Genomic DNA, 26298 nt, shown 5'->3' with positions numbered 1-26298 from the left:
AAGTATTTTTCTGTAAGGGTTTTTCACAAATGCAACGATCACATTTGGTCACGTCGTCGCCCTTAAATTCCCCTTTTTCTAGTTTTTACACATCTCTTCATCTTCATCTTCAACAGCTTGTCCCTGTCAGGGTCGCGGGGGGCTGGAGCCGATCCCAGCATGCCTTGGTTAATTGTAAGACTCATTTCCCATTGGTTCATATTCTCACTTGGTACAATTCAAGATATTTGTGCTGCAATCGTGCATTGGTCAAACCAAGACAATAGCAACTGTACCCTTCAGTGGAAATGGTCTCAGCCTGGAAATGTTCCTCTGTGGTTAGAATGTAAATTCGATGGTAATGCGACCCTTTGTGCTCCCAGTGCCAAAGACCGTTGTTAGAGTGACAGTCGTTGGTGGGAAGTAGGTCTGGACTTCGTTAGTGCTCTATTCAGTCTTAACGACCGCCGTTGGAGTCGCAGGAGGCCATTTGTGAACAGTTGTTGCCCGGAGCACAAAGGGTTCCAGTGACATCCTCGGCCTTGTGAGACGTTAAATACGTGGATCTCCACACCAGTTAGTTGGTCCTGGCCCAGCCTGGTCCTGGTCCTGGTCCTGGTCCTGGTCCAGTCCCAGCCTGGTCCTGGTCCTGGTCAGATGTGTACATGAACTGATGAAGCCTCTTTGATGAGAGTTGAAACGTCTTCCTGACAAATAAGTCCAGTTGCTTTGGACTGAAACTGCTTTGAGGTTGTTTATATATTAATATACTAATTTAAGCTTTTGTTTTGTACCCTGAAAAAAAGTCTCATGTTCAAAAGTTGGTAAATTATTGTTTTGCATTTTGTCTACAAGTGTGCGACTATCCTTCCTCACACCTTTCCTTGTGTCTGTATACTGTGTATGACCTACAGCAGACATCTGAGTCTTTAGATCAGGAGACAGTGAGTCAGCATCCACCGTACCAGGAATCTGAATCTGAAGCAGCTACATGAAATATTTACACCTTGTTTTCTCTGCTGTGACTCGTCAAAATGTCCTCTGTGACGAAGACCTGACAGTCTGAATAGAGGGGAGGATGTGGGTTTTGTTCAGGGTGACTTTTGCTGTTTCGCTCCCACGTGACTCTCACACACATCGGTTGCAGTAAGTCGGTCGGGTTCAGCTTTCAATCAACCGCTCGCCCCTTTGTTCATAGGCTGTAGCGCTACATTGCTCGCTGCGTCGTCACCGCTGCTCATGCTCAGAGGAAAGCTATGTGAAGGAATCTGAAGCATGCGTTCCTTAACTCAATTGTTTGGCTGTCATCGAGTTGACAAATGTTATATATACGGTCTCCGTACCCGTGACAGAGAATAAACTTAATTGCAGTTGTTCAGGACGAGATAAAAGCATCTTCAGGTTAACAGAGGATAAGAATAATTTAGAACGTGTCAACAGAAGAAAGCGTTGTATCCGTGTAAAGGTCTGATTTGGGACTCTAAGGGCACACTCACACTGTCCTTCCACACCGCGCCCCGTGCTTTAGGGTCCTTGTCCCCCCCTCCAGGCCCGTTTTTACTCACACTATACGTCATCACGCCGTAACACGTCACACGCATTGGTGACGTCATGGCGATGCGTGGCTTTGTTTCCAGATCTTTCCGTAGACCTCGGAGTTTTTGTGCGTCTTGTCGACTGTTTTTGAATCTTTTCATCGACCAAATCTGCAGTAAACACTCCACCTCCGCATCACACCAACGTGAACCTTTCACCGCCATTGTGTTAAATGTTCGTGCATGGTCCCTCCTTCTTTTTTCTATGTCCCAACACGCGCACAGGAAATTACCTCAGAACCGCCGTAGGCCTCGTGCTCGTACACGTGCGCACGCTCGTGCTCGTACACGTGCAAACGTGCTTTACTAAAGCCCACCTCTCCCAAACGGGCCGTGGACGGCAAGCGTGCCGCTCCTAGACGCGGTGCGGTTGCACTCACACTGGTCAAAGGAACCAGACTTTAGCCGTGAAACCTGTTCGGGCCCGGTACTGAGGCACAGTGTGAGTGCGACCTTATGGGCATGGGACATACGGGCCAAAAATCCCTATTGTGTCCCTCCCAATCCTGAAACTGATGCATTGGCACAGAACGTTTTGACGATGAATCACCAGCTAGAGACACCGTGTCATCTTTTCTTTGTAATTTGCTTTTTCCACTAATAAATTAAAGATGATAAAGAAACGGGGTCTTTATTGGTCCATTACCAAACCATTAACAGCAGCGTAATGTTTTCCTCCGTGAGCGTTGGCAGCTGTGTACTTCATGTAGTCTGGCAGAAGGACCGCCGTGGAAGTGCCCGAGGCTCAGCTCGCGTGCTGCCTCCAGGAAATGCAACAAACACGAGGCCCCTAGAGTGTGTGTGTGTGTGTGTCTGTGTGTGTTTCCCTTTGGTTTAATTAGCCACAATTATTTTTTCCCCTTAAGTGCGCGGATGATACCTGAGCAGCTTAATTAAAGAGCTGCTTTACCGTTGATCCAGAGGATGTCAAAACACAAAAAACACACTCGAACCAAGAGCTCTCACGCTTAAATGAGAAGCTGCGTTTGAAAAAAGAGGCTTTTAACTCTGCAGATGATATTAAAGGGAGGGTTAAACGTGTTTTACGTTTGGGAAAGACTGGAACCGGTGTCCCAGAGGAGCGTGAAGCCGTCTGTGAAAGAAAAGGTCAGAGGATTGAATCTTTGGTGTTTTTCAAAGAGCAGACTGTCTCCGACTGAAGCCGCGTGTTTGATTAACCGCCTTAAATTAACCTGCACTGATTGAACAGTGGAGGCTTCGGTTCACCTGGATGTTGACACCAGTGGGACCATGACTGGATACACAACAGGCCGACCAGGCTCCGGACCGGGGGCTCCAAGTGTCAGAGGCCCCCTGGTCCTGAGCCTGTGAAATATCACATGAAGAGACACAAAATGACCACAAAGACACACAAAATGACCACAAAGAGACGCAAACCGACCACAAAGAGACACGAAATGACCACAAAGACAAACAAAATGACGCAAAGAGACACAAAATGACCACAAGGAGACACAAAATTACCACAAAGACACACAAAATTACACAAAATGAGCACAAAGAGGCGCAGAACGACCACAAAGAGACAAAAAATGACACAAAATGACCACAAAGACACATAAATGACACAAAGAGACACAAAATGACCACAAAGAGACACAAAATTACAACAAGGAGACACAAAATGACACAAAGAGACACAAAATGACCATGAAGAGACACAAAATGACACAAAGACACACAAAATGACACAAAGACACAAAATTACAACAAAATGACCACAAAGACACACAAAATGACCAAAAAGAGACACAAAATGACCACAAAGAGACACAAAATGACACAAAATTACCACAAAGAGACACAAAATGACCACAAAGAGACACAAAATGACCACAAAGAGACACAAAATTACACAAAATGACCACAAAGAGACACAAAATGACACAAAACGGGGCCTTTTGAGGACAGACAAAGATCATAAAGACACAAACACTGACAGGTTCCTGTTTTCTGGGTTCTGTCCCACTCCTCCCTGAGTCACAGCGCTGTCCTCTGGTGTGCACTGCCATCTAATGGTTGATTCTGGGATGACTTGGCCAAAAGTATGTGGACACCTGAACACTGCAGCAGCATGTGATGCTTTAGTATCTTCAGCCCTGTCTGTATTGTTGTTTTGGTACATTTCTAAACATCATAAGAGTATTTCTGGACGTTACTTTCATACTCTACACCTGTACGATGTGTCCACGGACACTGGCATTGTGGCATCAGTAGCTCAGTCCAGAGGTGAGTTGACTGGGAACCTGAGGGTTGCCCGTACGAGTCCCTGTGTGGACCATGAATGGAGCGTGGACTGGTGGCTGGAGAGGTGCCAGTTCATCTCCGAGGTGCTGTTGAGCAAGGCACCGAACCCCCAACTGCTCGGGGGCGCCGGTCACTGGCAGCCCCCTCGCTCTGACATCTCTCCATTAATTGCATAGGTCCTGTTTGTGCATGTGTGTGTGTTTCGGGCCTGTGTGTGTGTGTGTGTGTGTGTGTGTGTGTGTGTGTGGCATCAAAACGTGAGGACATGTTGATCACGTTCAAACACAAGAACGAAAACTCGAGCATAATCTTTCTTTAGAGTTTATTCTGAAATTATAAGTGCAGATTTCACAATAAAACAGTTCCTGTCACAGTATTTCCATTTAAACCATTGTCCCTTTTTAATGGTGGTGATGTGTTCACTGTCTGTGGGAGATCTGAAAACCTGTTGCTTTGTCTGGTTTTTCACATCCTCAGTGAAACTCTGCGGGTATTTAATTTTATATATTGGCCTAAATATGAACAATTACATCCGCACAGGTGCTTTTACTATGAAGCAGCTGCTCTTACTGCTGTGAAATGTGTATTTTACTGATTTTCAAAATGTCCGGATTTGCCATTTAGCCAAATGTTCACGGCAAAAGTCCAGAGGAGTGTTCTCTTCTCATACGACTGAAGTGCTTTACGTAGATATACACACATGCATGGAAAATATGCAACTTCATTGTCCTATAGTTCTACAAACACACAGACAGTTACAGCTTTCTGACCTGATGGTTTTAATCCGAGGAGGTTCGGAAATTGTTGGTTTTTTTGGTAATTCCTTCAGAAATATCGTTTATGAATCAGTGCAGTTTCTGATTGGACTAAAAGCGTACAAAACACTGGCTTTCTAAAGCTTTAGCTAGGCTAAACAGGTCCTGGATCCGTCTCTGTACGCACTTAAAATGAATATTATCAAGTTGTTTGACTCTGAGCAGCTGCTCTTACATCAATAGAGAAAAGGACTATTGGGTCCAGTGCAGGGGTGGGAAATCCCGGTCCTGCAGAGCCACTGTCCTGCATGTTTTAGGTTTCTCTCTGCTCCAACACACCTGACTCTAATGATTTGCTCGTTATCAAGCAGCTGAAGCTCGTCACAGTTTGATCATTGTTAGACTCAGGTGTGTGAGGGTAGGGAGGAACCTAAAACATGCAGGACAGTGGCCCTCCAGGACCAGAATTGCCTATCCCTGCAGGACAGTGGCTCTCCAGGACCAGAATTGCCTATCCCTGCAGAACAGTGGCTCTCCAGGACCAGAATTGCCTATATCTGCAGGACAATGGCTCTGCAGGTCAATGGCTCTCCAGGACCAGAATTGCCTATCCCTGCAGGACAGTGGCTCTCCAGGACCGGAATTGCCTATCCCTGCAGGACAGTGGCTCTGCAGGACCGGAATTGCCTATCCCTGCAGGACAGTGGCTCTCCAGGACCGGAATTGCCTATATCTGCAGGACAATGGCTCTCCAGGACCAGAATTGCCTATCCCTGCAGGACAGTGGCTCTACAGGACCGGAATTGCCTATATCTGCAGGACAATGGCTCTCCAGGACCAGAATTGCCTATCCCTGCAGGACAGTGGCTCTCCAGGACCGGAATTGCCTTTACCTGCAGGACAGTGGCTGTCCAGGACCGGAATTGCCTATCCCTGCAGGACAGTGGCTGTCCAGGACCAGAATTGCCTATCCTTGCAGGAGAGTGGCTCTCCAGGACCGGAATTGCCTATCCCTACAGGACAGTGGCTCTCCAGGACCGGAATTGCCTATCCCTGCAGGACAGTGGCTCTACAGGACCGGAATTGCCTATCCCTGCAGGACAGTGGCTCTACAGGACCGGAATTGCCTATCCCTGCAGGACAGTGGCTCTACAGGACCGGAATTGCCTACCCCTGCAGGACAGTGGCTCTCCAGGACCAGAATTGCCTATCCCTGCAGGACAGTGGCTCTCCAGGACCGGAATTGCCTATCCCTGCAGGACAGTGGCTCTGCAGGACCGGAATTGCCTATCCCTGCAGGACAGTGGCTCTCCAGGACCGGAATAGCCCACCCCTGGTCCAGTGGCATCACTAATGGACCCAGGTGTTGTAATTCTACCGTTTGTCCACTATGTCACATCGGGTCCAAAGTCCGGCGCACTTCCTGGGGGCCTGAGATGCACTCGCCACTTTTTTGGTTTGACCAGAGCTTCAGATAGAAAACAGCTTATAAAAAATGGATGGTATGACCTCCTCGGGTTAATAAAGCTGTAGTCAGATGTTCGAAGCGTACATATACATATATATATTCAGTTTATATGTATGTAGCTTTTGTTTTTTACAATACGTCTCTGTTACACAAGACAAGTATAATACTGCGTACACGGAAAGAAACACAAGAGATATAATGATCCACAAAAAAATAAATGTTTGCTATCCAAGCAATAATCTCTATAATAGAAAGGTGGAAGTAAAAAAACAACCTAATTTTTCCTCCTAAATGATCCTGCAGAACGCCACATTGACGTCTGTCTGGTGCTCACCCTGTCACTCTCATAAAAGCCAGAAAAAAGTGAAGAAGAAGAAGAAGAAGAGGTCATGTATTGACCCCTGAGTCCTCCTGTTACAGTGCAGAGGTTAGAGTTGAGGGGTTCAGGGGGTGGGGAGTTTCTCTTAGTAGCCCTTCATGGCAATGGACGCTCCTCCAGCGCTGTCGTAACGTTTGACCTGATAGATCATCCAAATGGAGACCAGCAGCCCCAAGAACTGTAAAGACAAGAGGTCGGTTAGAAAGACAGACAGGGGACCGGTGCAGGTTCAGTCCACCAGCTGTGAGACGTTACAAGACTTTAACACAAGCAACCGTCTACAGTTCACGCTGCGTACGACTGCTGTTAAGAGTTTACATTCTGACTGGCGGCCAACATCTGTTCCAAAGATGTTTGTTGTGTGTTGATATTGGTTTACTGTCTGGATACTGTCAGTTTAATATCTGAATCAGGTGTTGAGATCTCTATTCAGTAGCAGCTGGGGGGAGATGTCTTCTGCATCACGGGGGCTGGTTCTGGAAGTGTTTTTCCCAACTTTAGATTGACCCGTCCACACGAACGGGGGTATTGTTGAAAGTGTGTGTTTCTCTGCATGGTTTGGCCTTTCGTTCAAATGTAACCACGGTAGTTTGTAACCGGAGTCCAGGGTGAACTTTTTGGAAAAGTCCGGACTCAGCAGTCGTGACTGGACAGGAAAACACTGGACGCTGAACGCGGTGGAATGCCTATCAAGTGGAACCTCCTACTTGTGGATTCGAGGAGATTGACCTTCCCCCAATTTCTTTGTAGGAGCTTCCACTTTCACAGGCATTCCAGTGCATTTTGCCTAGTTGGAGGTCCGAAACTTCGGACTTCCGATGGCCCTTGAATGCAGCATTTTGCTCTGAAGTCACATGTTAAGAGAGGAAGGAGAGTCAGAGGTCAGGCGGGGGAAGAGGGTGGGACTTTGGAGGGAAGCGCTGAGTGCTCTAATGCAAGAAAGGTAAGAGTTGCTTTAAGATCAGCTTGTAGCGCCACTTTTAGGAGTGACCCTGCGCCGTAGCAGATTAAGATAAGTTAAGTTGAAGGTTTTGTTGTTACAGTTGGGGACTGGACTGTAGTTGCTGAATCCATCAATCTCATCTTCATCTCATCTTCATCTCATCTTCAGCCTCTTATCCGGGGTCGGGTCTCGGGGGCAGCAGCTCCAGCAGGGGACCCCAAACTTCCCTTTCTTGGGCCACATTAACCAGCTCTAACTGGGGGATCCTGAGGCATTCCCAGGCCAGTGTGGAGATCTAATCTCTCCACCTGGTCCTGGGTCTTCCCCGAGGCCTCCTCCCAGCTGGACGTGCCTGGAACACCTCCCTAGGGAGGCGCCCAGGGTTCATCCTTACCAGATGATCCTGAACCACCTCAACTGGCTCCTTTCAACGCAAAGGAGCAGCGGCTCTACTCCGAGTTTCTCACGGATGCTGAACTTCTCCCCCTCTCTCTAAGGGAGACTCCAGCCCCCGATGCAGTCACAGAACATAATAAAACATACTATGGCTGTGAAGCTTACCGCGGTGACAGCGAACCCAAAGCAGAAGCCCATGAGGACCTGGAAGACGAGGTTGACGATCACAAAGATGGAATCACTGCAGGCCTGAAGAAGAGACGGAGAAAGGGTCATTATCATGAAAAAACCCTGACTAATGAATTTGATGGGGTCTCGATTGGTTGATTGATTGAATACCTGTCTATAGATTTGGTCTGGGCCTCTGGCTCCCTGCAAGAGAAACAATCCTTTGTTATCGTCAGTCAAGTACCAGAAGATGCAAAGTATGTGTTCGAAACAAGTGTTAATGCGCTTAGATTTGAGTGGACAGCACATCATACAAACTCAACCTTTAATTGAATGAATGAATGAATGAAATGTCTTTATTTTGAATGTTAAAAATAATATTCATATATAGATAAAGCAAAGGAAATAAACCTCAAGCAGTATAATATGCTATAATCAAAAAACATACCTCTATTTTATATAAACTAGCTAAATCTTCCAGTTTCTGTTCTACAAAACCAACCTGAGGTTTGGGACTACATCCAGAACCTCCTAATCCTCCAAATGATCCGTAGCTTCCAGACGACTTGCACGCACAGGTGTCCGGGATGTCGTCACCCCAGTCTGAGGCGCTCACAACTCCACAGCAATGAGCCTGAAACCACACGAGAGAATGAGTTCAAACAGAGGGAAACAAGAAACAGGAAGTACATATTAGGATATCAACAAGTCAAAGAGAGGCACAATAACACCGAAGTGTTGACAACAGTTGAAAGCATATGAAATCCTAACATAGTGGGAGGTTGTTTGATCTTTTGAGGTTATTTGGGATGTGCTTTACTTTTGATTCCCCTTGTTTTATTAATGAGACTCAAACAGAACTGTCTCCGTAAGGTTTCAAGTCCAAGAGTCCAAGATCCAATCGATACAATACAGTTTGACAAGTGTTTAGCTTATAATTTGGGGATTTTAGTTCTTCTTAAATGTCAGTTTTATAGACATGTCTCCTAATTATTCTGCAACCCACCTTAATTTAACCAATTTAGCTTGGTTGATGTGAATCATACCCCTTCAGTCGTCCCCCATCCAAGGGGATCAATGACCCAACACAGTGGCCACATTGAACCAGGCATCTATCTGGTGACGAGGTATCATTAGGCTGTGTTGTCGGTAAAAAACAACCTGTTTATAGCCAACTGTTTAATCTAGGCTACATCCATTATCCATTAACCACCCTGACATCCTTCCGTTTCCTGTTTGACAAACAGCTTTTATTCGGACTTTAATGTCATGATCAATGCGAAACTCTCAAGCGTTAAAACGTTTTCTGTATGCTTCAGAGAGACGCCCTCCTCTAATGTCCACTAGAATGCATTCATCCAAGAAGTCTCATGTGTATCCTAGCTGGGCTACGCTTTAATAGTTTAATAGTACACAAAGATCATTACAGATTCCTGTAGGCCTTCAAGCAGCTGCCTCGCACCCTCGTCGGCCATGAAAGGCTTTGCCACCTCAGAGGAGGCACTGGCAAAGTTATCTCTGATCTGTAAGAAAAGAGAGAACAACATTAGCATCAAAACAGATTTGACCCTAGTGTCATAGTAGACGGACAAGAGAGAGAATTAGCATCAAGATACATAAACGTCAAGGTAGATAGAGACGGCATAAACTGATGGATGGATGGAGAAAATGTTAGCATCACCGTAGATAGAGGCGGCATTAGCATCGAGTGAGAAAGGGAAAACATTAGCAACAAGGTGGATAATGACAATGTTAGCATCAAGCAAGACACAGAACATTAGCATCACGGGAGAAAGAGAGAACATTAGCAACATAGTCGATAATGCCAATGTTAGCATCAAGAAAGACAGATCATTAGCATCACGGTAGAAAGAGGCAATAATAGCAGAACAAGAATGAGACAACGTTAGCATCTCGCTAGAAAGAGAGAACATTAGCAAGAAGGTCGATAATGCCAATGTTAGTATCAAGAAAGACACAGAACATTAGCATCAAAGTAGATGGAGTGAGTGTTAGCATCAAGGTAGATCAGAGAAAGTTAGCATCGATGTAGTAGAGAACTAGCATACTACTGGATACAGAGGAAAAGGTATGGGGACAAACATTTGGGTGAAGACAGGTTAACAGGTCTAGAGAGCTAGCGTAATAGCTTACCTTGTTTCGTGTGACAACGACAACGATGCCAAAGATTAGCATGATGATCATTCCAACCCCCATGAAGCCAGCAAACTGCAAACGAGACAACATTCAAAGACATGTTTTGCTTCAAAAGTAAAACAACGACGTGTTATTCTCCACGAGTTCTTCTTGTACGTACTATTTTGAGGGCGAGGGCTTTCTCGGAGAATCCTGCGTAGATTCCCAGGCAGGATATTCCGAGGACGCCAATGGCAAACACCCAACTCCAGCCCAGACCTGGGCCCCCGACCGCAGACATCTATCCCGCCATGACAGGAAAGAGACACATCACAGACACTGGATCAATGCTAGGCCGGCATGATTCAACATTTTCAGTTTGTACTTTTTTGTGTTTTCATCGTATTTGTTGGTAAAAATAACAAAAATCACCTTAAATGTGTTAACATAAAACACATCAGGACACCAGTTTTGTAATGCAGACCAAAATACTGTCTTTCATAAGGGCCACGTACAGTCCTGTACGTGTCACGCCGCGGTGAGATCTGTCCTGTCTTTGGATTTTCTGTCTTGTGAGTTTCCTGTTTTATTTTGAAAGGTAACTCTCATCTGGTTCCAGGTCACTTGCCCTTCCTCTTGTGTCACCGGTCTGACGTCCTCCCCTGATCCTTGATTGTTTCCACCTGTGGTTCCCTTCATGTGTATGAAGTCCGTGTCTTCCCCCTTGTCCCGTTGCCAGATTATTTCGTACCTTGTGTCGAATGTATCCAGCGGTTTTTCCCACAGTCTTGTTCTTGCCTTCAAGTCTTTTGTTTCAATGTTCAGGTGTTTGTCTTTCTTGTTTTGGTCCGAGTAAGTTTTACGTTTTTGAATTCTCTTGTGACTTTGTTTTTTCCTCCCGTACGTAGCGACTTTATTTTGTACTTTTGTTTTGTTCCTCCTGAGCGGCGTGATTTTTCTTTGATGTGGCTTTTGCTCTGTGCCACGTTTTTGTCGTCGAGAAAATAAATAGTGTTGATCCGCGAACCTCCGCATCTGAGGGTGCCCTCCCACTGTTCCTCCGTCCCGTGCCCCGTGCTTTAGGGTCCTTGTCCCCCCCTCCAGGCCCGTTTGTACTCACACTACCTGGGCCTCGGAGAATGCTTCTTGCTGCCTATACGTCATCACGCCGTAACACGTCACACGCATTGATGACGTCATGGCGATGCGTGGCTTTGTTTCCAGATCTTTCCGTAGACCTCGGAGTTTTTGTGCGTCTTGTCGACTGTTTTTGAATCTTTTCATCGACCAAATCTGCAGTAAACACTCCACCGCGATATTTGTTTGTTCCTCTTGTGCGGAGTGATTATTTTGTTTGTGGCTTTTTGCTCTGTGCCACGTTTTTGTCATCAAGAAAATAAATTCAGTGTTGATCCGCGAACATCCGCATCTGAGTCCTCCTTCCCCGCCCGGGCCCGACAGAACGAAGGTATAAAGGAGCACGCGGGGATCGAGTTTCAGCCCATTAGGAAGTTTAAAATCCTGCATCCCAGAAAAAACGGACGTGCAGGAAATCTAAAACCAGATGGCTGTGTTTTGGAAAATACTCGCCAGAAATGGAAAGTGAATTTGATTAGCTCGAGACAATGAGACTGATGAGGCTTTATTCCACCAAGAGAGATGCTTCTCATGACAAAGACACCCCCCCCCTTCCCCGCCCCAACCCCAGTGGGTTCTGATCTGATAACATTGTCGGAGCCATCCTGTTTTGCTCTTGCAGACGAGGTCGACTCTGCGGATGGAAAATCTCCTCCAGGGATGCATCTGCTCTGCATTAAGAAAAGAAATCAAGCCCCCCCTCGTCCGTATAAACACTCCGAATCCTTCCCCTCGCCTTGGTTTAAACATTTCTAAACAGGTACTGTGTGTTTGCAGAGTTGTGAGGTATGCATCATTATACATGTGCTGTCCTGAGAGGTAGCAATCAGCCTTAACCTTCACGAAGCAGCTGTTTCAATTCAAAGCCTGACGGAAATGAACGTTGCGCAATAACCAAGTCTGAGCCAACGCAGTACTCGTGAGGGGTTACGCAAGGTTCTTTAAACAACGCCGTAAAAACGAAATCTTAACACAAACAAACCCGCCAACCCCTGTTTTTTTCCCCTCCCCCGAACTTAAACTTGATTGCTTTAATTGTCGCACACATCTGATTCTGATTTAGTTGTTTTACCCCGCGAGTCACGTTACAGTAAAGCTGCAGCGCGCTCTGCCAAGACACATCCCGTAATGGGGGGGTGGGAGTGTGTGTTTGGCAGAGACCGATCCTCCCTTGATCCGACAAAGATGATGAACGAGGAATTTTCATCTGGCAGATCACAGCACACAGTCGGGATGTGTCACTCTGGCAGATGAGAAGGAGAGAGATCTGGTTTAGCTTCTGTTGGCAGCACGTAATTGAACTTGCGTTTGTGTTTTGCTAACGAGGGACAGGCGCGGACGTGGATGTTATAAACTATCTGGAGACACTTTTACACTTTGTACAAATTAAATTAGCAAGATCTCATCTCATCTTCAGCCTCTTATCCGGGGTCGGGTCTCGGGGGCAGCAGCTCCAGCAGGGGACCCCAAACTTCCCTTTCCCGGGCCACATTAACCAGCTCTAACTGGGGGATCCTGAGGCGTTCCCAGGCCAGTGTGGAGATCTAATCTCTCCACCTGGTCCTGGGTCTTCCCCGAGGCCTCCTCCCAGCTGGACGTGCCTGGAACACCTCCCTAGGGAGGCGCCCAGGGTTCATCCTTACCAGATGATCCTGAACCACCTCAACTGGCTCCTTTCAACGCAAAGGAGCAGCGGCTCTACTCCGAGTTCCTCACGGATGCTGAACTTCTCCCCCTCTCTCTAAGGGAGACTCCAGACCCCCTCCTGAGGAAACACATTTCACACGCTTGGACCTGGACCTGGTTCTTTGGGTCCTGACCCAGCTTTCATGACCACAGGTGAGGGTAGGAACCAGGACTGAGCGGTAGATCCAGAGCTTTGTCTTCCTCAGCTCTCTGTTCATCACAACAGTGCAGTAGAGCGACTGCAGCTCCGCCCCCGCTGCTCCGATTCTCCGGCCAAACTCACGCTCCATCGTCCCCTCACTCGTGAACAAGATCCCGAGGTACTTGAACTCCTTCACTATAAAAAGTTAATTAGTCTTTTCTTTTCTCAGACGAATCTTAAAGAATGATTCAGATGCATCACGACTTGGGTTTCATCGCTTGTGATCGTTTCCTACGCTCAGATTACGTAAACGACTTAGTTTTGAAGTTAAATATGGAAGTTAAAATGTCACTTTTGTAGCTAAAAAACTGTGTGCGACAAGTCTGTTAGCCTGTTAACTGTGATTGATGTTCATAACGGACCATTCGGTACCTTTCATCTTCTTTCCCAGACATGTTTGACTAACCTGGATGTTGTTTACGGGGTAATCCCAGGACGTTTAGGAGAATCTGACACATTAACAGTTGAATTAAAAGTTCCTATTGCCCAAAAACACCTTTCCCCGTTGACTCACATGTCGAGAAGTCTGATCAAAATTTGGAAAGTCTGGAAGAGCCCTACGATTACATCTGGGAGGGGAGGAAGTCTTGTGTTTCTCGGCCCAGTGCAGAAGCAGTGTTGGATATCTGAGTGTGTTTAGACGCAGGGCGTGAACTTTGTTTGACTTCATGCGTCACTGAGCAGCTTTCACGGGAATGAACGGGGCTCTACCTCCAACGCTGTACCCGTTCATCATAGTTCATCACTCTTTTCCCAAGGGTCTAGTCGAGCCTTGCGTTGAGTCCCGTAAGAGATTAGTCAGGGCTGTCTTTGCACTTGGCATAGGAAACAAACATGAAGGCCAAATCATAACACAAGTTATCTCAGGACACTTTACGGACAAGGTAAAGAGCACACTCCCACACCGCAGGCTCAGTTTGTGAAGTAATGAGTGTGATGGTGACACCTTAGGGCGCCCTCCCACTGTGCGTCCGTCCCGTGCCCCGTGCTTTAGGGTCCTTGTCCCCCCCTCCAGGCCCGTTTGTACTCACACTACCTGGGCCTCGGAGAATGCTTCTTGCTGCCTATACGTCATCACGCCGTAACACGTCACACGCATTGATGACGTCATGGCGATGCGTGGCTTTGTTTCCAGATCTTTCCGTAGACCTCGGAGTTTTTGTGCGTCTTGTCGACTGTTTTTGAATCTTTTCATCGACCAAATCTGCAGTAAACACTCCACCTCCGCATCACACCAACGTGAACCTTTCACCGCCATTGTTTGAAATGTCCGCGCATGGTCCCTCCTTCTTTTTTCTACGTCCCAACAGGCGCACAGGAAATGACCTCAGAACCGCCGTAGGCCTCGTGCTTGTACATGTGCGCACGCTCGTGCTCGTACACGTGCAAACGTGCTTTACTAAAGCCCACCTCTCCCAAACGGGGCGTGGACGGCAAGCGTGCCGCTCCTAGGCGCGGTACGGTTGCACTCACACTGGTCAAAGGAACCAGACAGGCAGTTGTGTCCATCTTCACCGTTGTTACTTTTATTAAACTTTGCAATATGTATTTTCTTTGATCTGAAGCCAAACTAATGTTCTTAACAGGTTTATTTATCGTGACAAAAGATGCAAATGTGCCGACTGGTGTCCAGGGGTTTTTTCGTAGAGCATTCACGTGTTATGTTGTTGTTGATGTTGTTTACCTGTACGCTGTAGGCGCTGGCCTTCACCGCCCCATAGATCAGCACAGCTCCGATGATCTGAGGACACAAGACGTTAGTTAGTTTGAGCGTTAACTAAACTGAAACCTGGGGTACGGAGGCTGAAGAGTGCCGCCCAAAATATAGAGTTAAACTAAGGCAAAACCAGCACAAAAAGATGCAAAATGACTAAAAATAGATGCAAAACCAGCACAAAAAGATGCAAAATGACTAAAAATAGATGCAAAACCAGCACAAAAAGATGCAAAATGACTAAAAATAGATGCAAAACCACCACAAAAAGATGCAAAATGACTAAAAATAGATACAAAACCAGCACAAAAAGATGCAAAATGACTAAAAATAGATGCAAAACCGCCCAAAAAGATGCAAAAATGACTAAAAATAGATGCAAAACCACCACAAAAAGATGCAAAATGACTAAAAATAGATACAAAACCAGCACAAAAAGATGCAAAATGACTAAAAATAGATGCAAAACCACCCAAAAAGATGCAAAATGACTAAAATGTCTTTGTGGTTCTGAGGCACCAGAGGGCGGCAGAGCTCCGTCACAGCAGTCCAACGTGCAAAAATACAATAAACCGGTGAAGAAACGCAGGAAAAACGAGGATTTAGGGCAAAAATATAATAAAAAATAACAAATATAATGAAAAAATACGGCTGTAGCTTCAGGAAGTCGACACCCGAGGAAGAAAAGTGTCGTGGAAACAAGAAAATGTTTAAAAAAAACATTAAATTTGACGTCGTTCAGCTTCTTTTTCCTTCTTTAGTCTGATTCACTGAACAGAGGTCGATGTTTTTACCTGTTTGGGACTAAAACTTGTGTTTTTATGCTGATTTCTTCTTGTTTTACAAAGAAATTATCACAATAAGCTTCTTTTTTATCCCTTTAATCTGATTTTAAGCACAAATTTGATCATTTTTAGGTGGAAATGTTGCTGTTTTTGTTTGTTTTCCTGCAGAAAAAGGCACTTTTTATCATAAAAAAAGCACTTTTTCATTACGATTCTTCTGCAAAACGACGTAAATAATAAACAAAAGGCAGGAAACTGAAAGTGAAGCTTGTGTGTGTTGGAAAAGGAGGGAAAGTGTGTGTGACGTGACGAAAACACGTAAAAAAATGTGTCTTTCCACGTCATTTAATCTGATTTTCCTGCACGTGTCAACATTTCCAAGTGTTTTGGTCGATTCATGTAAAGTTTTCTATGCTTTTTTATACATTTCCTGCAGAAAAAAGCACTTTTTATCGCAATAAGCTCCTTTTCTATCCATTTAATCTGATTTTTGGCACAAATTGGATCATTTTTAGGTCCTAATGTTGCTGTTCTTGTAGGTTTTCCTGCAGAAAAAGGCACTTTCTATCGTAAAAAGCTCCTTTTTTATCCTTAAACAACTTTAAACCTGATTTTAAGCACAAATTTGACAATTTTCAGGTCAAAAAGTTGCTGTTTTTGTAGCTTTTTCCTGCAGAAAAAGGAACTTTTTATCGTAAAAAGCTCCTTTTTTATCCTTTGAAACGCATTTAATCCTACTTCTAGCACAAATTTGATCATTTTCAGGTCAAATGTTGCTGTTTTTGTCTGTTCTCCTGCAAAAAAAGCACATTTAATCGCAATAAGCTTCTTTTTTATCCTTGAAAACAACTTTAAACCTGATTTTAAGCACAAATTTGTTCATTTTCAGGTGGAAATGTTGCTCTTTTTGTATATTTTCCTGCAGAAAACAGCACTTTTTATCGTAAAAAGCTCCTTTTTTATCCTTTAAAACGCATTTAATCCTACTTCTAGCACATATTTGATCATTTTTAGGTCCAAATGTTGCTGTTTTTGTACGTTTTCCTTCAGAAAAGGGCACATTTTATTGCAATAAGCTCCTTTTTTATCCATTTAATCTGATTTTAAGCACAAATTTGATCATTTTCAGGTGGAAATGTTGCTGTTTTTGTACGTTCTCCTGCAGAAACAGGAGCCTGAACGCCTCCTCACAGTGAAAACACCCCCTCCCTCCCTAAATTGTCTTTTTTTTTGGTGTTTTTTTTCATCAGCGCTCGGAGCAAAAACACGTCTGTGCAGCAGAAAGGAATGAAACTTCATTAGAGTCGGGGGGGCGCCTGAAACCTGACTCCTCTCCTCCGTCTCCCTCGCTTTCTCTCTTTCTCTCTTTCTCTCTTTCTCTTTTTTCTGTCCCTCAGTTCCTGGAAGTGACCGAACAACAACGTGCATATTGTTTAAAATATAAACATTTATAAGTTTTACATCTTTAATTAAAGTTTCACAGCTTCACTTTGAGTCAAACACGATGTTTTTGTATCACGCAGGTGAAAAAAACGTCATTTTAAGGAGTTTTTATAGTTTTTCTTTGGTTTTTCTTTCAATTGTGCACTTGTTTTTTTATTTTTCACCCCTGAACATTTAAAATGAACTCTTCTAAAGAAAAAAACATGAATAAACTAAAGTTTAAACCTTAATTACGACATTTTTTTCACATGTTTTGCTGCAAACACACCAAAACATAACATCATTTTTAGGAGTTTTTAAGGTTTTTCTTTCAACTGTGCACTTATTTTTTTATTTTTTTCACACCTAAACATTTAAAATGAACTCTTCTAAAGACAAAACATGGATAAACTAAAGCTCAAACCCCTAATTTTACCATTTTTTGCTCCAAACACAAAAAAACATCATTTTAAGGAGTTTTTCTTTGTTTTTTCTTTAACTTTTAATCAACTGTGCCCTTGTTTTTTCCATTTTCAGCCCTGAACATTTAAAATGAACTCTTCTAAAGACAAAACATGAATAAATGAACCTTAATTATGACATTTTTCTCATGTTTTGCTCCAAACACAAATAAAAAACACCATAAAAAGATGAAAGGAACCAAACCAAAGGTGGTAAAGTGCGGTTACTCACGGCAAACACCACGTTGAAGAAGATAAAGAGACATTTGAGGCAGCCGTTAATTTTCCCCATCTTCACTCGTTTGGTTTTGGTCTCGGAGGTGAAGCTGCGAGTGTGTGTGAGTGTGTGTGTGTGTGTGTGAGTGTGTGTGAAGTGTGTGTGATGCTGTGCAGCAGGGGGAGCGAACGAGGGAGAGAACGAGGGAGCGCGCAGAGCCACGACGCACAGATCTGATCTGCAGCCAACGGGCAAACCATCAACCGTGTGTGTGTGTCTGTGTGTGTGTGTGTGTGTGTGTGTGTGTGTGATTGTGTGTGTGTGTGTGTGTGCGTGTGTGTGTGTGTTTGCATGTGTGTGTGTGACACAAGGACACACACACACACACACACATACACTGGAGCAGCAGCTGGAGTGTGTGTGTGTGACATACAAACACACTCAGGTGAAGAAGAAGAGTTTAACATCTTTAAAGAAGGAGAAGAAGAAGAAGAAGAAGAAGAAGAAGAAGAAGAAGAAGAAGAAGAAGAAGAAGAAGAAGAAGGAGAAGAAGAGTTTAAAAACATATAAAAATAAAATTATCGTATTAAAATCAATCTTAAAGTGATGGTGAAGTGTTCGTCCTGTCCTCTCTAACTGCTCTAGATCTATGTGTTTACATGGGTCTGATGGAGACCACACCCACTGTGTGTGTGTGTGTGTGTGTGTGTGTGTGTGTGTGTGTGTGTGTGTGTGTGTGTGTGTGTGTGTGTGTGTGTGTGTGTGTGTGTGTGTGTGTGACCTTCCCAAGACAAAAATGTAAAAGGTCAAAGGCAGAAACAGGGCGAGCAGAACAAAGATGAGGTTGTGTGGCGACGGCGTTTTAATAGATCTGCAGGAAACGATGCGACAGCATAAATAACCTTTATTCTCGTGCACTGCACCGGCGTCTGTGACTGCACAACCCTCATCGTGGTCCGGCCCGCTGTGAAAGCACCTGGGTGTGTAACCTGGGTGTGTGCGAGGCTGTTCAGGTGCGTCGGACGTGGACACAGAGGCAGGGAAGTGGGCGGGGCAGCACACGAGCGCCACTTCCTGTCCCAAAGATGAGCAGAGAGACGTCTTCCTCTCTGCTGCTGTAACCTGAGCTCAGCCTCTACTCCACGGGTGAGTGCTTCATTAAGTACTATGTTTGTTTTCCCACTTCCTGTTTGATCCAATCAGGAAGCTCGGTCAGCGTCAGTTCTCTGAGTGTCCTCTAGGGGCAGGTTTCATAACAGAGCAGTTTCTCATTGAGCCCCATGTTAAACAGGCCGTTTACACAGCATCATTAAACCTGTTTAAGGACAAAAGAACATTCTAGTCTGTGTGTTTAGCTCATATCTCCATGACAACACTGAGGGGGAGGGGCTAGTTTTTTATTTTATTGGAGGTCAAAGTTTATGAATAATTAGGGGCGTGGCCTCTTGAGTGACAGCTAGCCTCTGGCCCTCACTTCTCCTCGGAGGCTAGTTGTGAGGATTAGCATCATTAGCATGCTAACGTCCACCTGGACTGCGGTTATTCGTGGGGTGTTGTTTCCATCAGTGACAAGATGGTTTGCTCTTCAAGCGACTGAACCAACACACCGTGTTAGCGTTAGCTCTGTTATGCTAATTTTATAGCCGCATTTGCACCATGACTTGAATCCAGCCTGATATCTATGACACAGACACTAGATGCTAATGCTAATGCTGATCTGGAGCAGCGGGAGGAGTCTATGAGCGTGGTGTTTTGTTGAACATTAGCTTCACTCCCAGAGCAGGTGTGTTTTCCACTCGACTGACACACGAGTGGATCTTTACTCCGTTACAAAATTTAAAAAACGACTCCGGTTCCCTCCTGGTCTCGGATCTCAACATTGAATCCCACTCCTGTTTAGCTAGTAGCGTGTGCTGTTAGCCTAGCTCCCGGGCATTTGTGCTAATGGCTTATAGTGGCTAATCCAGTAAACGTCAGCCAGATGGACGTATGCCCCTCCTCCCAGTGTCACATACGTGCCCTTTTTTGGTCAGAGGAAATGAGGCGGAGATGGAGAGTCCCGTAGACGAGGACGATTGGATCATGTTGAGAGAACGGACCTCGACGGAGACGCTACGTCTGTTTTTATACGGTCTCTGGTTTTACCTTTAATACATAACCAGGTATTAGACCTTGAACCACGGCCTTGGTTCAGTGGTTTGAGCACGTGCACATGACCTCACCGCAGACCTGGTTCTTTGGGTCCTGACCTGGACCTGGTTCTCTGGGTCCTGACCCAGCTTTCATGACCACAGGTGAGGGTAGGAACCAGGACTGAGCGGTAGATCCAGAGCTTTGTCTTCCTCAGCTCTCTGTTCATCACAACGGTGCGGTAGAGCGACTGCAGCTCCGCCCCCGCTGCTCCGATTCTCCGGCCAAACTCACGCTCCATCGTCCCCTCACTCGTGAACAAGATCCTGAGGTACTTGAACTCCTTCACTTGGGGTCAGGACTCATTCCCTACCTGGAGGAACAATCCACCGGTTTCCTGCTGAGAGCCACGGCCTCAGATTTAGAGGTGCTGATCCTCATACCGGCCGTTTCACACTCGGCTGTGAAGCGATCTACCAATAAACGGCGCCCGTCATCTGGCCAGAACTCATGGCGCTCACATGTTCTGCCTATGATCCCGGGCTTTTGTTGGCGGGGGCGTAAAGTTAGAGCTTTCTTTCTTTATAAACTCTCATTTATTTTCATTTCGGTGCGACCTTGACCCCGTTAAGCACGCCTGCGGCTTCAGTGTCGGTGCTGCAGTTTAACAAACCAATCAGGGTCCAGGATCTTGCGCCCCCCTCTCTGGTGTCGGCGTAAAACGACTCCGAGCTGGAAAGTGTCCGGAGTTTGTCTTTGCGTTGAGGAATGTGCAGGTCTGCGCTCGAGCTGCTGGAGGGTTTTAACGAGTCTCATTGTTAAAGTGTTTACGAGGGGAAAAACGGCATTCCTGTCTCACGGATACACACCGACGCTTTAAGAGGAGCGAGCAGACAGCGGCGAGGATGGGGGGGGCGGGAGGACGGGGGACGGGAGGACGGGTGGACGGGGGGATGGGGGGACGGGAGGATGGGGGACGGGGGGACGGGAGGACGGGGGGACGGGAGGACGGGGGATGGGGGGACGAGGAGACGGGAGGACGAGGAGACGGGAGGACGGGGGACGGGAGGACGGGGGGACGGGAGGACGGGGGATGGGGGGACGAGGAGACGGGAGGACGGGGGGACGGGGGGGGGGTTTCAACTGTTTACGTAAAGACACACAAAAACAGTCCTCCATTAAAACTTCCCCCTCCGTCGATGCAGGACGGCAGGTTTGACACCTTTTAAATAAATAAAGTTTCAATTCAAACTTAAACTTCGACTTAAACTTCTCTTTATTGATCCTTTGGGACGAACTCCCGCGAGGAAATTGTGAGGTATAAAAAATTACAGTAAAGGATAGGACCAGTAAACTCTTTACTGAATAAATACAGGAAGTATCAAAAACAATAAACTCTTAGTCAAATATATGTGAGGTAGAGGTAAGAGGACAGGTACCTCAAGTATTCTGTTTGATGACTCGGACTTGTCTTTAAACTCGTAGTCTTTATGACTTGGACTTGTCTTGGTCATGTAGTCTTTGGGACTCGGACTCCTTTTCAGATTTCTTTTGGTCATCTAGTCTATATGACTCGACTTCTCTTCGCACTTCTCTTAGACTCGTAGTCTTTAAGGCTCGGACTTGTCTTCAGACTTCTCTTGGACTCATAGTCTTTGCTACTTGGACTCGTAGTCTTCATGACTCGACTTCTCTTCGCACTTCTCTTGGACTCATAGTCTTTGCTACTTGGACTCGTAGTCTTCATGACTCGACTTCTCTTCGCACTTCTCTTCAGACTCGTAGTCTTTAAGGCTCAGACTTGTCTTCAGACTCACAGTCTTTATGACTCGGACTTGTCTCGGTCATGTAGTCTTTGCGACTCGGACTCCTTTTCAGACTTCTTTTGGTCATGTAGTCTTTATGACTTGACTTCTCTTGGGACTTGTTTTGGTCATGTAGTCTTTACGACTGGGACTTCTTTTCAGACTTCTTTTTGGACTTATAGTCTTTGCTACTCAACTTCTCTTCAGACTTCTTTTGGACTCGTAGTCTTTGTGACTCTGACTTGTCTTCAGACTCGTAGTCTTTATGACTCTGACTTGTCTTCAGATTCATAGTCTTTGTGACTCTGACTTCTTTTCAGATTTCTTTTGGTCATGTAGTCTTTATGACTTGACTTCTCTAGGGACTTCTCTTGGACTCATAGCCTTTATGACTCCGACTTGTCTTGGTCATGTAGTCTTTATGACTCGACTTTTCTTCGCACTTCTCTTGGACTCGTAGTCTTTTTTTACTCGGACTTGTCTTCAGACTCTGGTCTTGTTCTCACAGGTTTTATGGATCTTTCTCATGCAGGTCATTGACTCATGAGTCATGTAGGTTTCTCCACTTGTTGAATGTTCGTGTCGTGGTCGCACGGCGCTGATTTACTGTGTTTAAATGATGCAGTGTTCAAATGCGACGGTCCTGTCCGAACCATTCAGCTTCAAATATGATCAGAAAACCCGGGTTCACGTCTCAGTCCAGACGATACATCTTTAAAACACACTCACACTAAACATGAAGCTCTCCTGGTGTTTACAAAAGGACTTTTTTGGTGTGTGTCAGGCACCGAGCAGCACAAAAGTTGCGTAACCACCGCAGCAGGTATTTTAAGCACCACTTCCTGATGGTGTTTTAATCGGGACGAGTGCTGGAATGTGTTCAGCCGCTGCGATGACAGACGTAAGGAGGCTCTCCACAGAGTTTAATCAGGAGACTCTGACCGTTGCTGATAAAGAGGCCAGCTTTCCATGAATTTTCCACTTTCATCACAACACATATAGAACAGGAGGCACCGAATGCACTGCTGCATCTTCAGAAACATTCAACTCCAATGTATCAAACTCTCTTTTCTGGATGGGTTTTTATGTTAAAGTGTAATTCTGGCGTAAAATCATCCAATGGTCTTTTTCAGCACTTACATACATCAATTAATCCATCGAGTCAGTTTTGTTGTGTAACAACTATTAACAGAGAAATCCAGGTGAGATGCTAACAGCCGGACGTGGCTAACAGTGATTAGCCTGGGGCAGTACAGTGAAGGCATTCAAAGGTCTTTTTTAACCACTAATGCTGCTGAAAATAACAGCAAACCTCTGCAGCAGCATGAGAAGAGTCCCTACACACACAACAAAGCACCAATGGGCTCCTTCCTTTGGGATTGACTTTGCTAATCCACTGTAATGGACTTAATTAATTTATAAATGATGTTTACCGCAAAAACAAACAACAAACAAAACTCCACTGACACATTTACTCAAACCAAACTCTAAAGAGATGACGTTCCGTTTAACATTCATGAAAAACTAAACATAGAGGCGTTCACCAGGACAGCTAACGTTACGCAGTCTCTTCCCAACAGTTGTAGTTCACAGAGGACACTTTCACCTTTTTGCTTCTCTTTAAAGTGAAATGATTCCAACATGTACGTGTTTTACTGGAACAAAGCACCAACGGGCTCCTTCCTTTGGGATTGACTTTGGTAATCCACTGTAATGGACTTTACTATGAGAGGAGCTGGTGCAGGGGCCAGTAGGTAAGTCTTTAAAACACTCTTTAATAAACTCTGGCTTCACTAACTATGCTGTTGCTGCTTTGTTGTGTGTGTAGGGACTCTTCTCATGCTGCTGCAGAGGTTTGCTGTTATTTTCAGCAGCATTAGTGGTTAAAAAAGACCTTTGAATGCCTTCACCGTGCTGCCCCGAGCTAATCCCTGTTAGCAACCTCCGACTGTTAGCGACTCTCCTGGATTTTTCGTTAATAGTTGTCACATGAAAAAAATAACGTCTCAAAGCTTTATTTGTTGTATGTAAGTATCGAAAAAGACCATTGGATGATTTAAAATCAAATTTGAATATTGTGTAAAACACAAACAAGAAAACAAATTGACCTCAAAGAACCATGAATATGAATATCTACAGCAACTGTTTGGGTGTTTTTCATCATTTGAGCGCTGTTTAACTCAAAGTGCAGCACAAAAACAGCTCATTTTTCAGTAGTTTGCAGAGGTTTTTAACGATGGTGGGACATAATGGAGCTCATGGAAAGAGCCGTAGACTGACGGGAGTCTGCACTTTACAGGAAGACTCCCCTCGGACCTCCATCCACATCCATTAGCTCTTTGTTCAGAGAGGAACACGCCGGTCATAGGACAATGGGGTTAGCATGTGGAAGCAGTGAGGACGGGTTAACGACAGAGCAACAGTCGACATGATGAAACGATGATGCTGCAGAAATGTTCCCAGTTTGTTTGTTTGTGTGTGTGTTTGAACTCTGGTCTCGATCTTCAGTTTCCCCTGGAGTCCCTGACCGAACATGGATCGGAAATCCCCACGACTCTGGCCGTTAAAGACATGTCAAGTTGCTACTTGAGAGCATTGAGCATCATTCACCGACCGTTCTTCAAGTGTAAGTCCGGCGAACATGGATCCCATGGTCTTTTTCAGCATTAAAGTATATCAAATCAAATCGACCATGTATAGAGAACTCTCAGAGAGACGCTAACACCCCCAAAGGGCTAACTTGATTAGCTCGGGGCAGCACGGTGAAGGCATTCAAAGGTCTTTTTTAACCACTAATGCTGCTGAAAATAACAGCAAACCTCTGCAGCAGCATGAGAAGAGTTCCTACACACACAACAAAGCGTCATCAGCGTAGTTAGTGAAGACAGAGTTTATTAAAGAGTGTTTTAAAGACTTACCTACTGGCCCCTGTACCAGCTCCTCTCATAGTAAAGTCCATTACAATGGAAGGAGCCCATTGCTGCTTTGTTGTGTGTGTAGGGACTCTTCTCATGCTGCTGCAGAGGTTTGCTGTTATTTTCAGCAGCATTAGTGGTTAAAAAAGACCTTTGAATGCCATCACCGTACTGCCCCGAGCTAATCACTGTAAGCCCTTTGGAGCTGTTAGCTGTTGGTCGAACGGGAAAAAAAAACTGTCTCCATGGATTATTCGATGGATTTTCATGCCGAAAATCACCACGGGTCAATTTTCGCCAAACTAACACTTTCAGAAGAAGTTCCTGTTGAACTCTCACTTGAGCGGTTTTCACTGAAAATCGCACGTTTTCATATTTGGGACTTGTTCTCAGGTAAGAACAGAACCTAAACACATTTGCATTTGCAAAACAAATGGTTATTGTGTTGTATTCAAATGTACAGAATCGAATTTCCTTCAGATCAAATGTGAGGCGCAATTAGTGCGAGTAGTAGATGTGGTGGTTCCTGGTTTGAATCCCGGCTGGGGCCCTTCTGTGTGGAGTTTGCATGTGGTCCCCGTGTCTGCGTGGGTTTTCTCCGGGTTCTCCGGTTTCCTCCCACAGTCCAAAGACGTGCAGGTGTTGGGTTCATTGATGACTCTAAATCACCCGTAGGTGTGAATGGTTGTCTGTCTCTGTTCGTCTCTATGTGTCCTGTGATAGACTGGCGTCCTGTCCAGTGTGGACCCCGCCTCACGCCCAATGTCAGCTGGGATCGGCTCCAGCCCCCCGAGACCCCGACAGGGACAAGAGGCTGAAGATGAATGAATGAATGAATGTTCGCAGTGTTTGTCACTTTTCACCGTTGCTGTTCTTCCTCTGAAGTATTTTTAACTCGTACAGTCGGCATTTTTATTATTTTTATTTTCAGATAAAGGATGTTTGCACAGAAGGAACCAACATAACTAAATCACAGTTTTCCCCGTGTCCTCTGCACGCAGCTGAACCCCTCCGTGTAAACCCTCTGAGGCCCTTGTTGTAATATCTGTGATGACTTGTTGGCGAGCGGCTGTAAGTGCGTCAGGTCTCCGCCCTCAGCCTGACCTGCAGATGACCGACAGCTACAATCACATTAGCTCGGAGTCATCCGCTGCTCTCCATCTCCTGCTGCATCCACCCGCGCACAGCCGGGGGTTTCATTTCCTCATTAGCGCGCTAATGGGGAAATCAACATCGATAAAGAAGCGTAATGAATGTCGATGCTCCCACACAGGTGCACCGCAGGATAAACATCCCATCATGCTTTGTGTGTGGCCTTCAGTCATCATTTATGAAACTGTGCCTATTCACGTCAAACTGTGGTGAACCGAGGAGACACAGGACGTGTGTGGTGCAACTGTGGCGGCTTCACGTCCCGCTCATAGATGTCTATAAATAGCCGATGAAACGCCACAAATTAATATTCATTCATACCACAGACCGTATAAAAACAGACGTAGCGTCTCCGTCGAGGTCCGTTCTCTAACTCGATCCAGTCGTCCTCGCCTACGGGAGTCTCCATCTTGTCAGACTTTGACTCCGCCTCATTACCAAAAAAGGCCATGTATGTGACGTTGGGGGGAGGGAGATACGTCCATCTGGCTGATGTATACTGGATTAGCCACATTAGCACGAATGCCCGGGAGCTAGGCTAACAGAGCGCTACTAGCTTAACGGGACTGGGAGTCATTCATTCAT

General features: G+C 45.4%; 1 protein-coding gene across 2 annotated transcripts; it reads right to left on the bottom strand.

Moving 5' to 3' along the window:
* Positions 1 to 4147: 4147 nt before the first annotated feature.
* Positions 4148 to 17866, bottom strand: LOC310962516 (tetraspanin-8-like). Of its 2 annotated transcripts, XR_014593668.1 has the most exons (10): positions 17727 to 17866; positions 14797 to 14853; positions 10269 to 10388; positions 10106 to 10180; positions 9379 to 9474; positions 8454 to 8585; positions 8123 to 8155; positions 7949 to 8032; positions 5751 to 6622; positions 4148 to 5464 (listed from the first exon to the last, which is right to left on the bottom strand). XR_014593668.1 is itself a non-coding variant. In XM_083935011.1 (9 exons), the coding sequence occupies exons 1-9, from the start codon at positions 17784 to 17786 to the stop codon at positions 6530 to 6532; spliced, it is 750 nt and encodes a 249-aa protein (XP_083791137.1). In that variant the 5' UTR covers positions 17787 to 17866; the 3' UTR covers positions 4148 to 6529. The 2 variants fall into 2 exon arrangements, 1 of the variants encoding a protein (XP_083791137.1); XM_083935011.1 differs by having other exon boundaries at positions 4148 to 6622.
* Positions 17867 to 26298: the final 8432 nt, after the last annotated feature.

The sequence above is a fragment of the Echiichthys vipera genome, assembly GCF_963691815.1.
Source record: "Echiichthys vipera genome assembly, chromosome: 20".
Lineage (NCBI taxonomy): Eukaryota > Metazoa > Chordata > Actinopteri > Perciformes > Trachinidae > Echiichthys > Echiichthys vipera.
Note: the sequence above shows the minus strand (reverse complement) of the source record. Positions and strands in the feature narration are given on the sequence as shown.

Coding starts and splice junctions, on each gene's coding strand:
- LOC310962516 (XM_083935011.1), bottom strand. CDS start 17,786: ATGGGGAAAATTAACGGCTGCCTCAAATGTCTCTTTATCTTCTTCAAC. Junction 10,181..10,268: donor AAGCCCTCGCCCTCAAAATA/GTACGTACAAGA, acceptor TCTCGTTTGCAG/TTTGCTGGCTTCATGGGGGT. Junction 8,586..9,378: donor TTGAAGGCCTACAGGAATCT/GTAATGATCTTT, acceptor GTGTGGTTTCAG/GCTCATTGCTGTGGAGTTGT.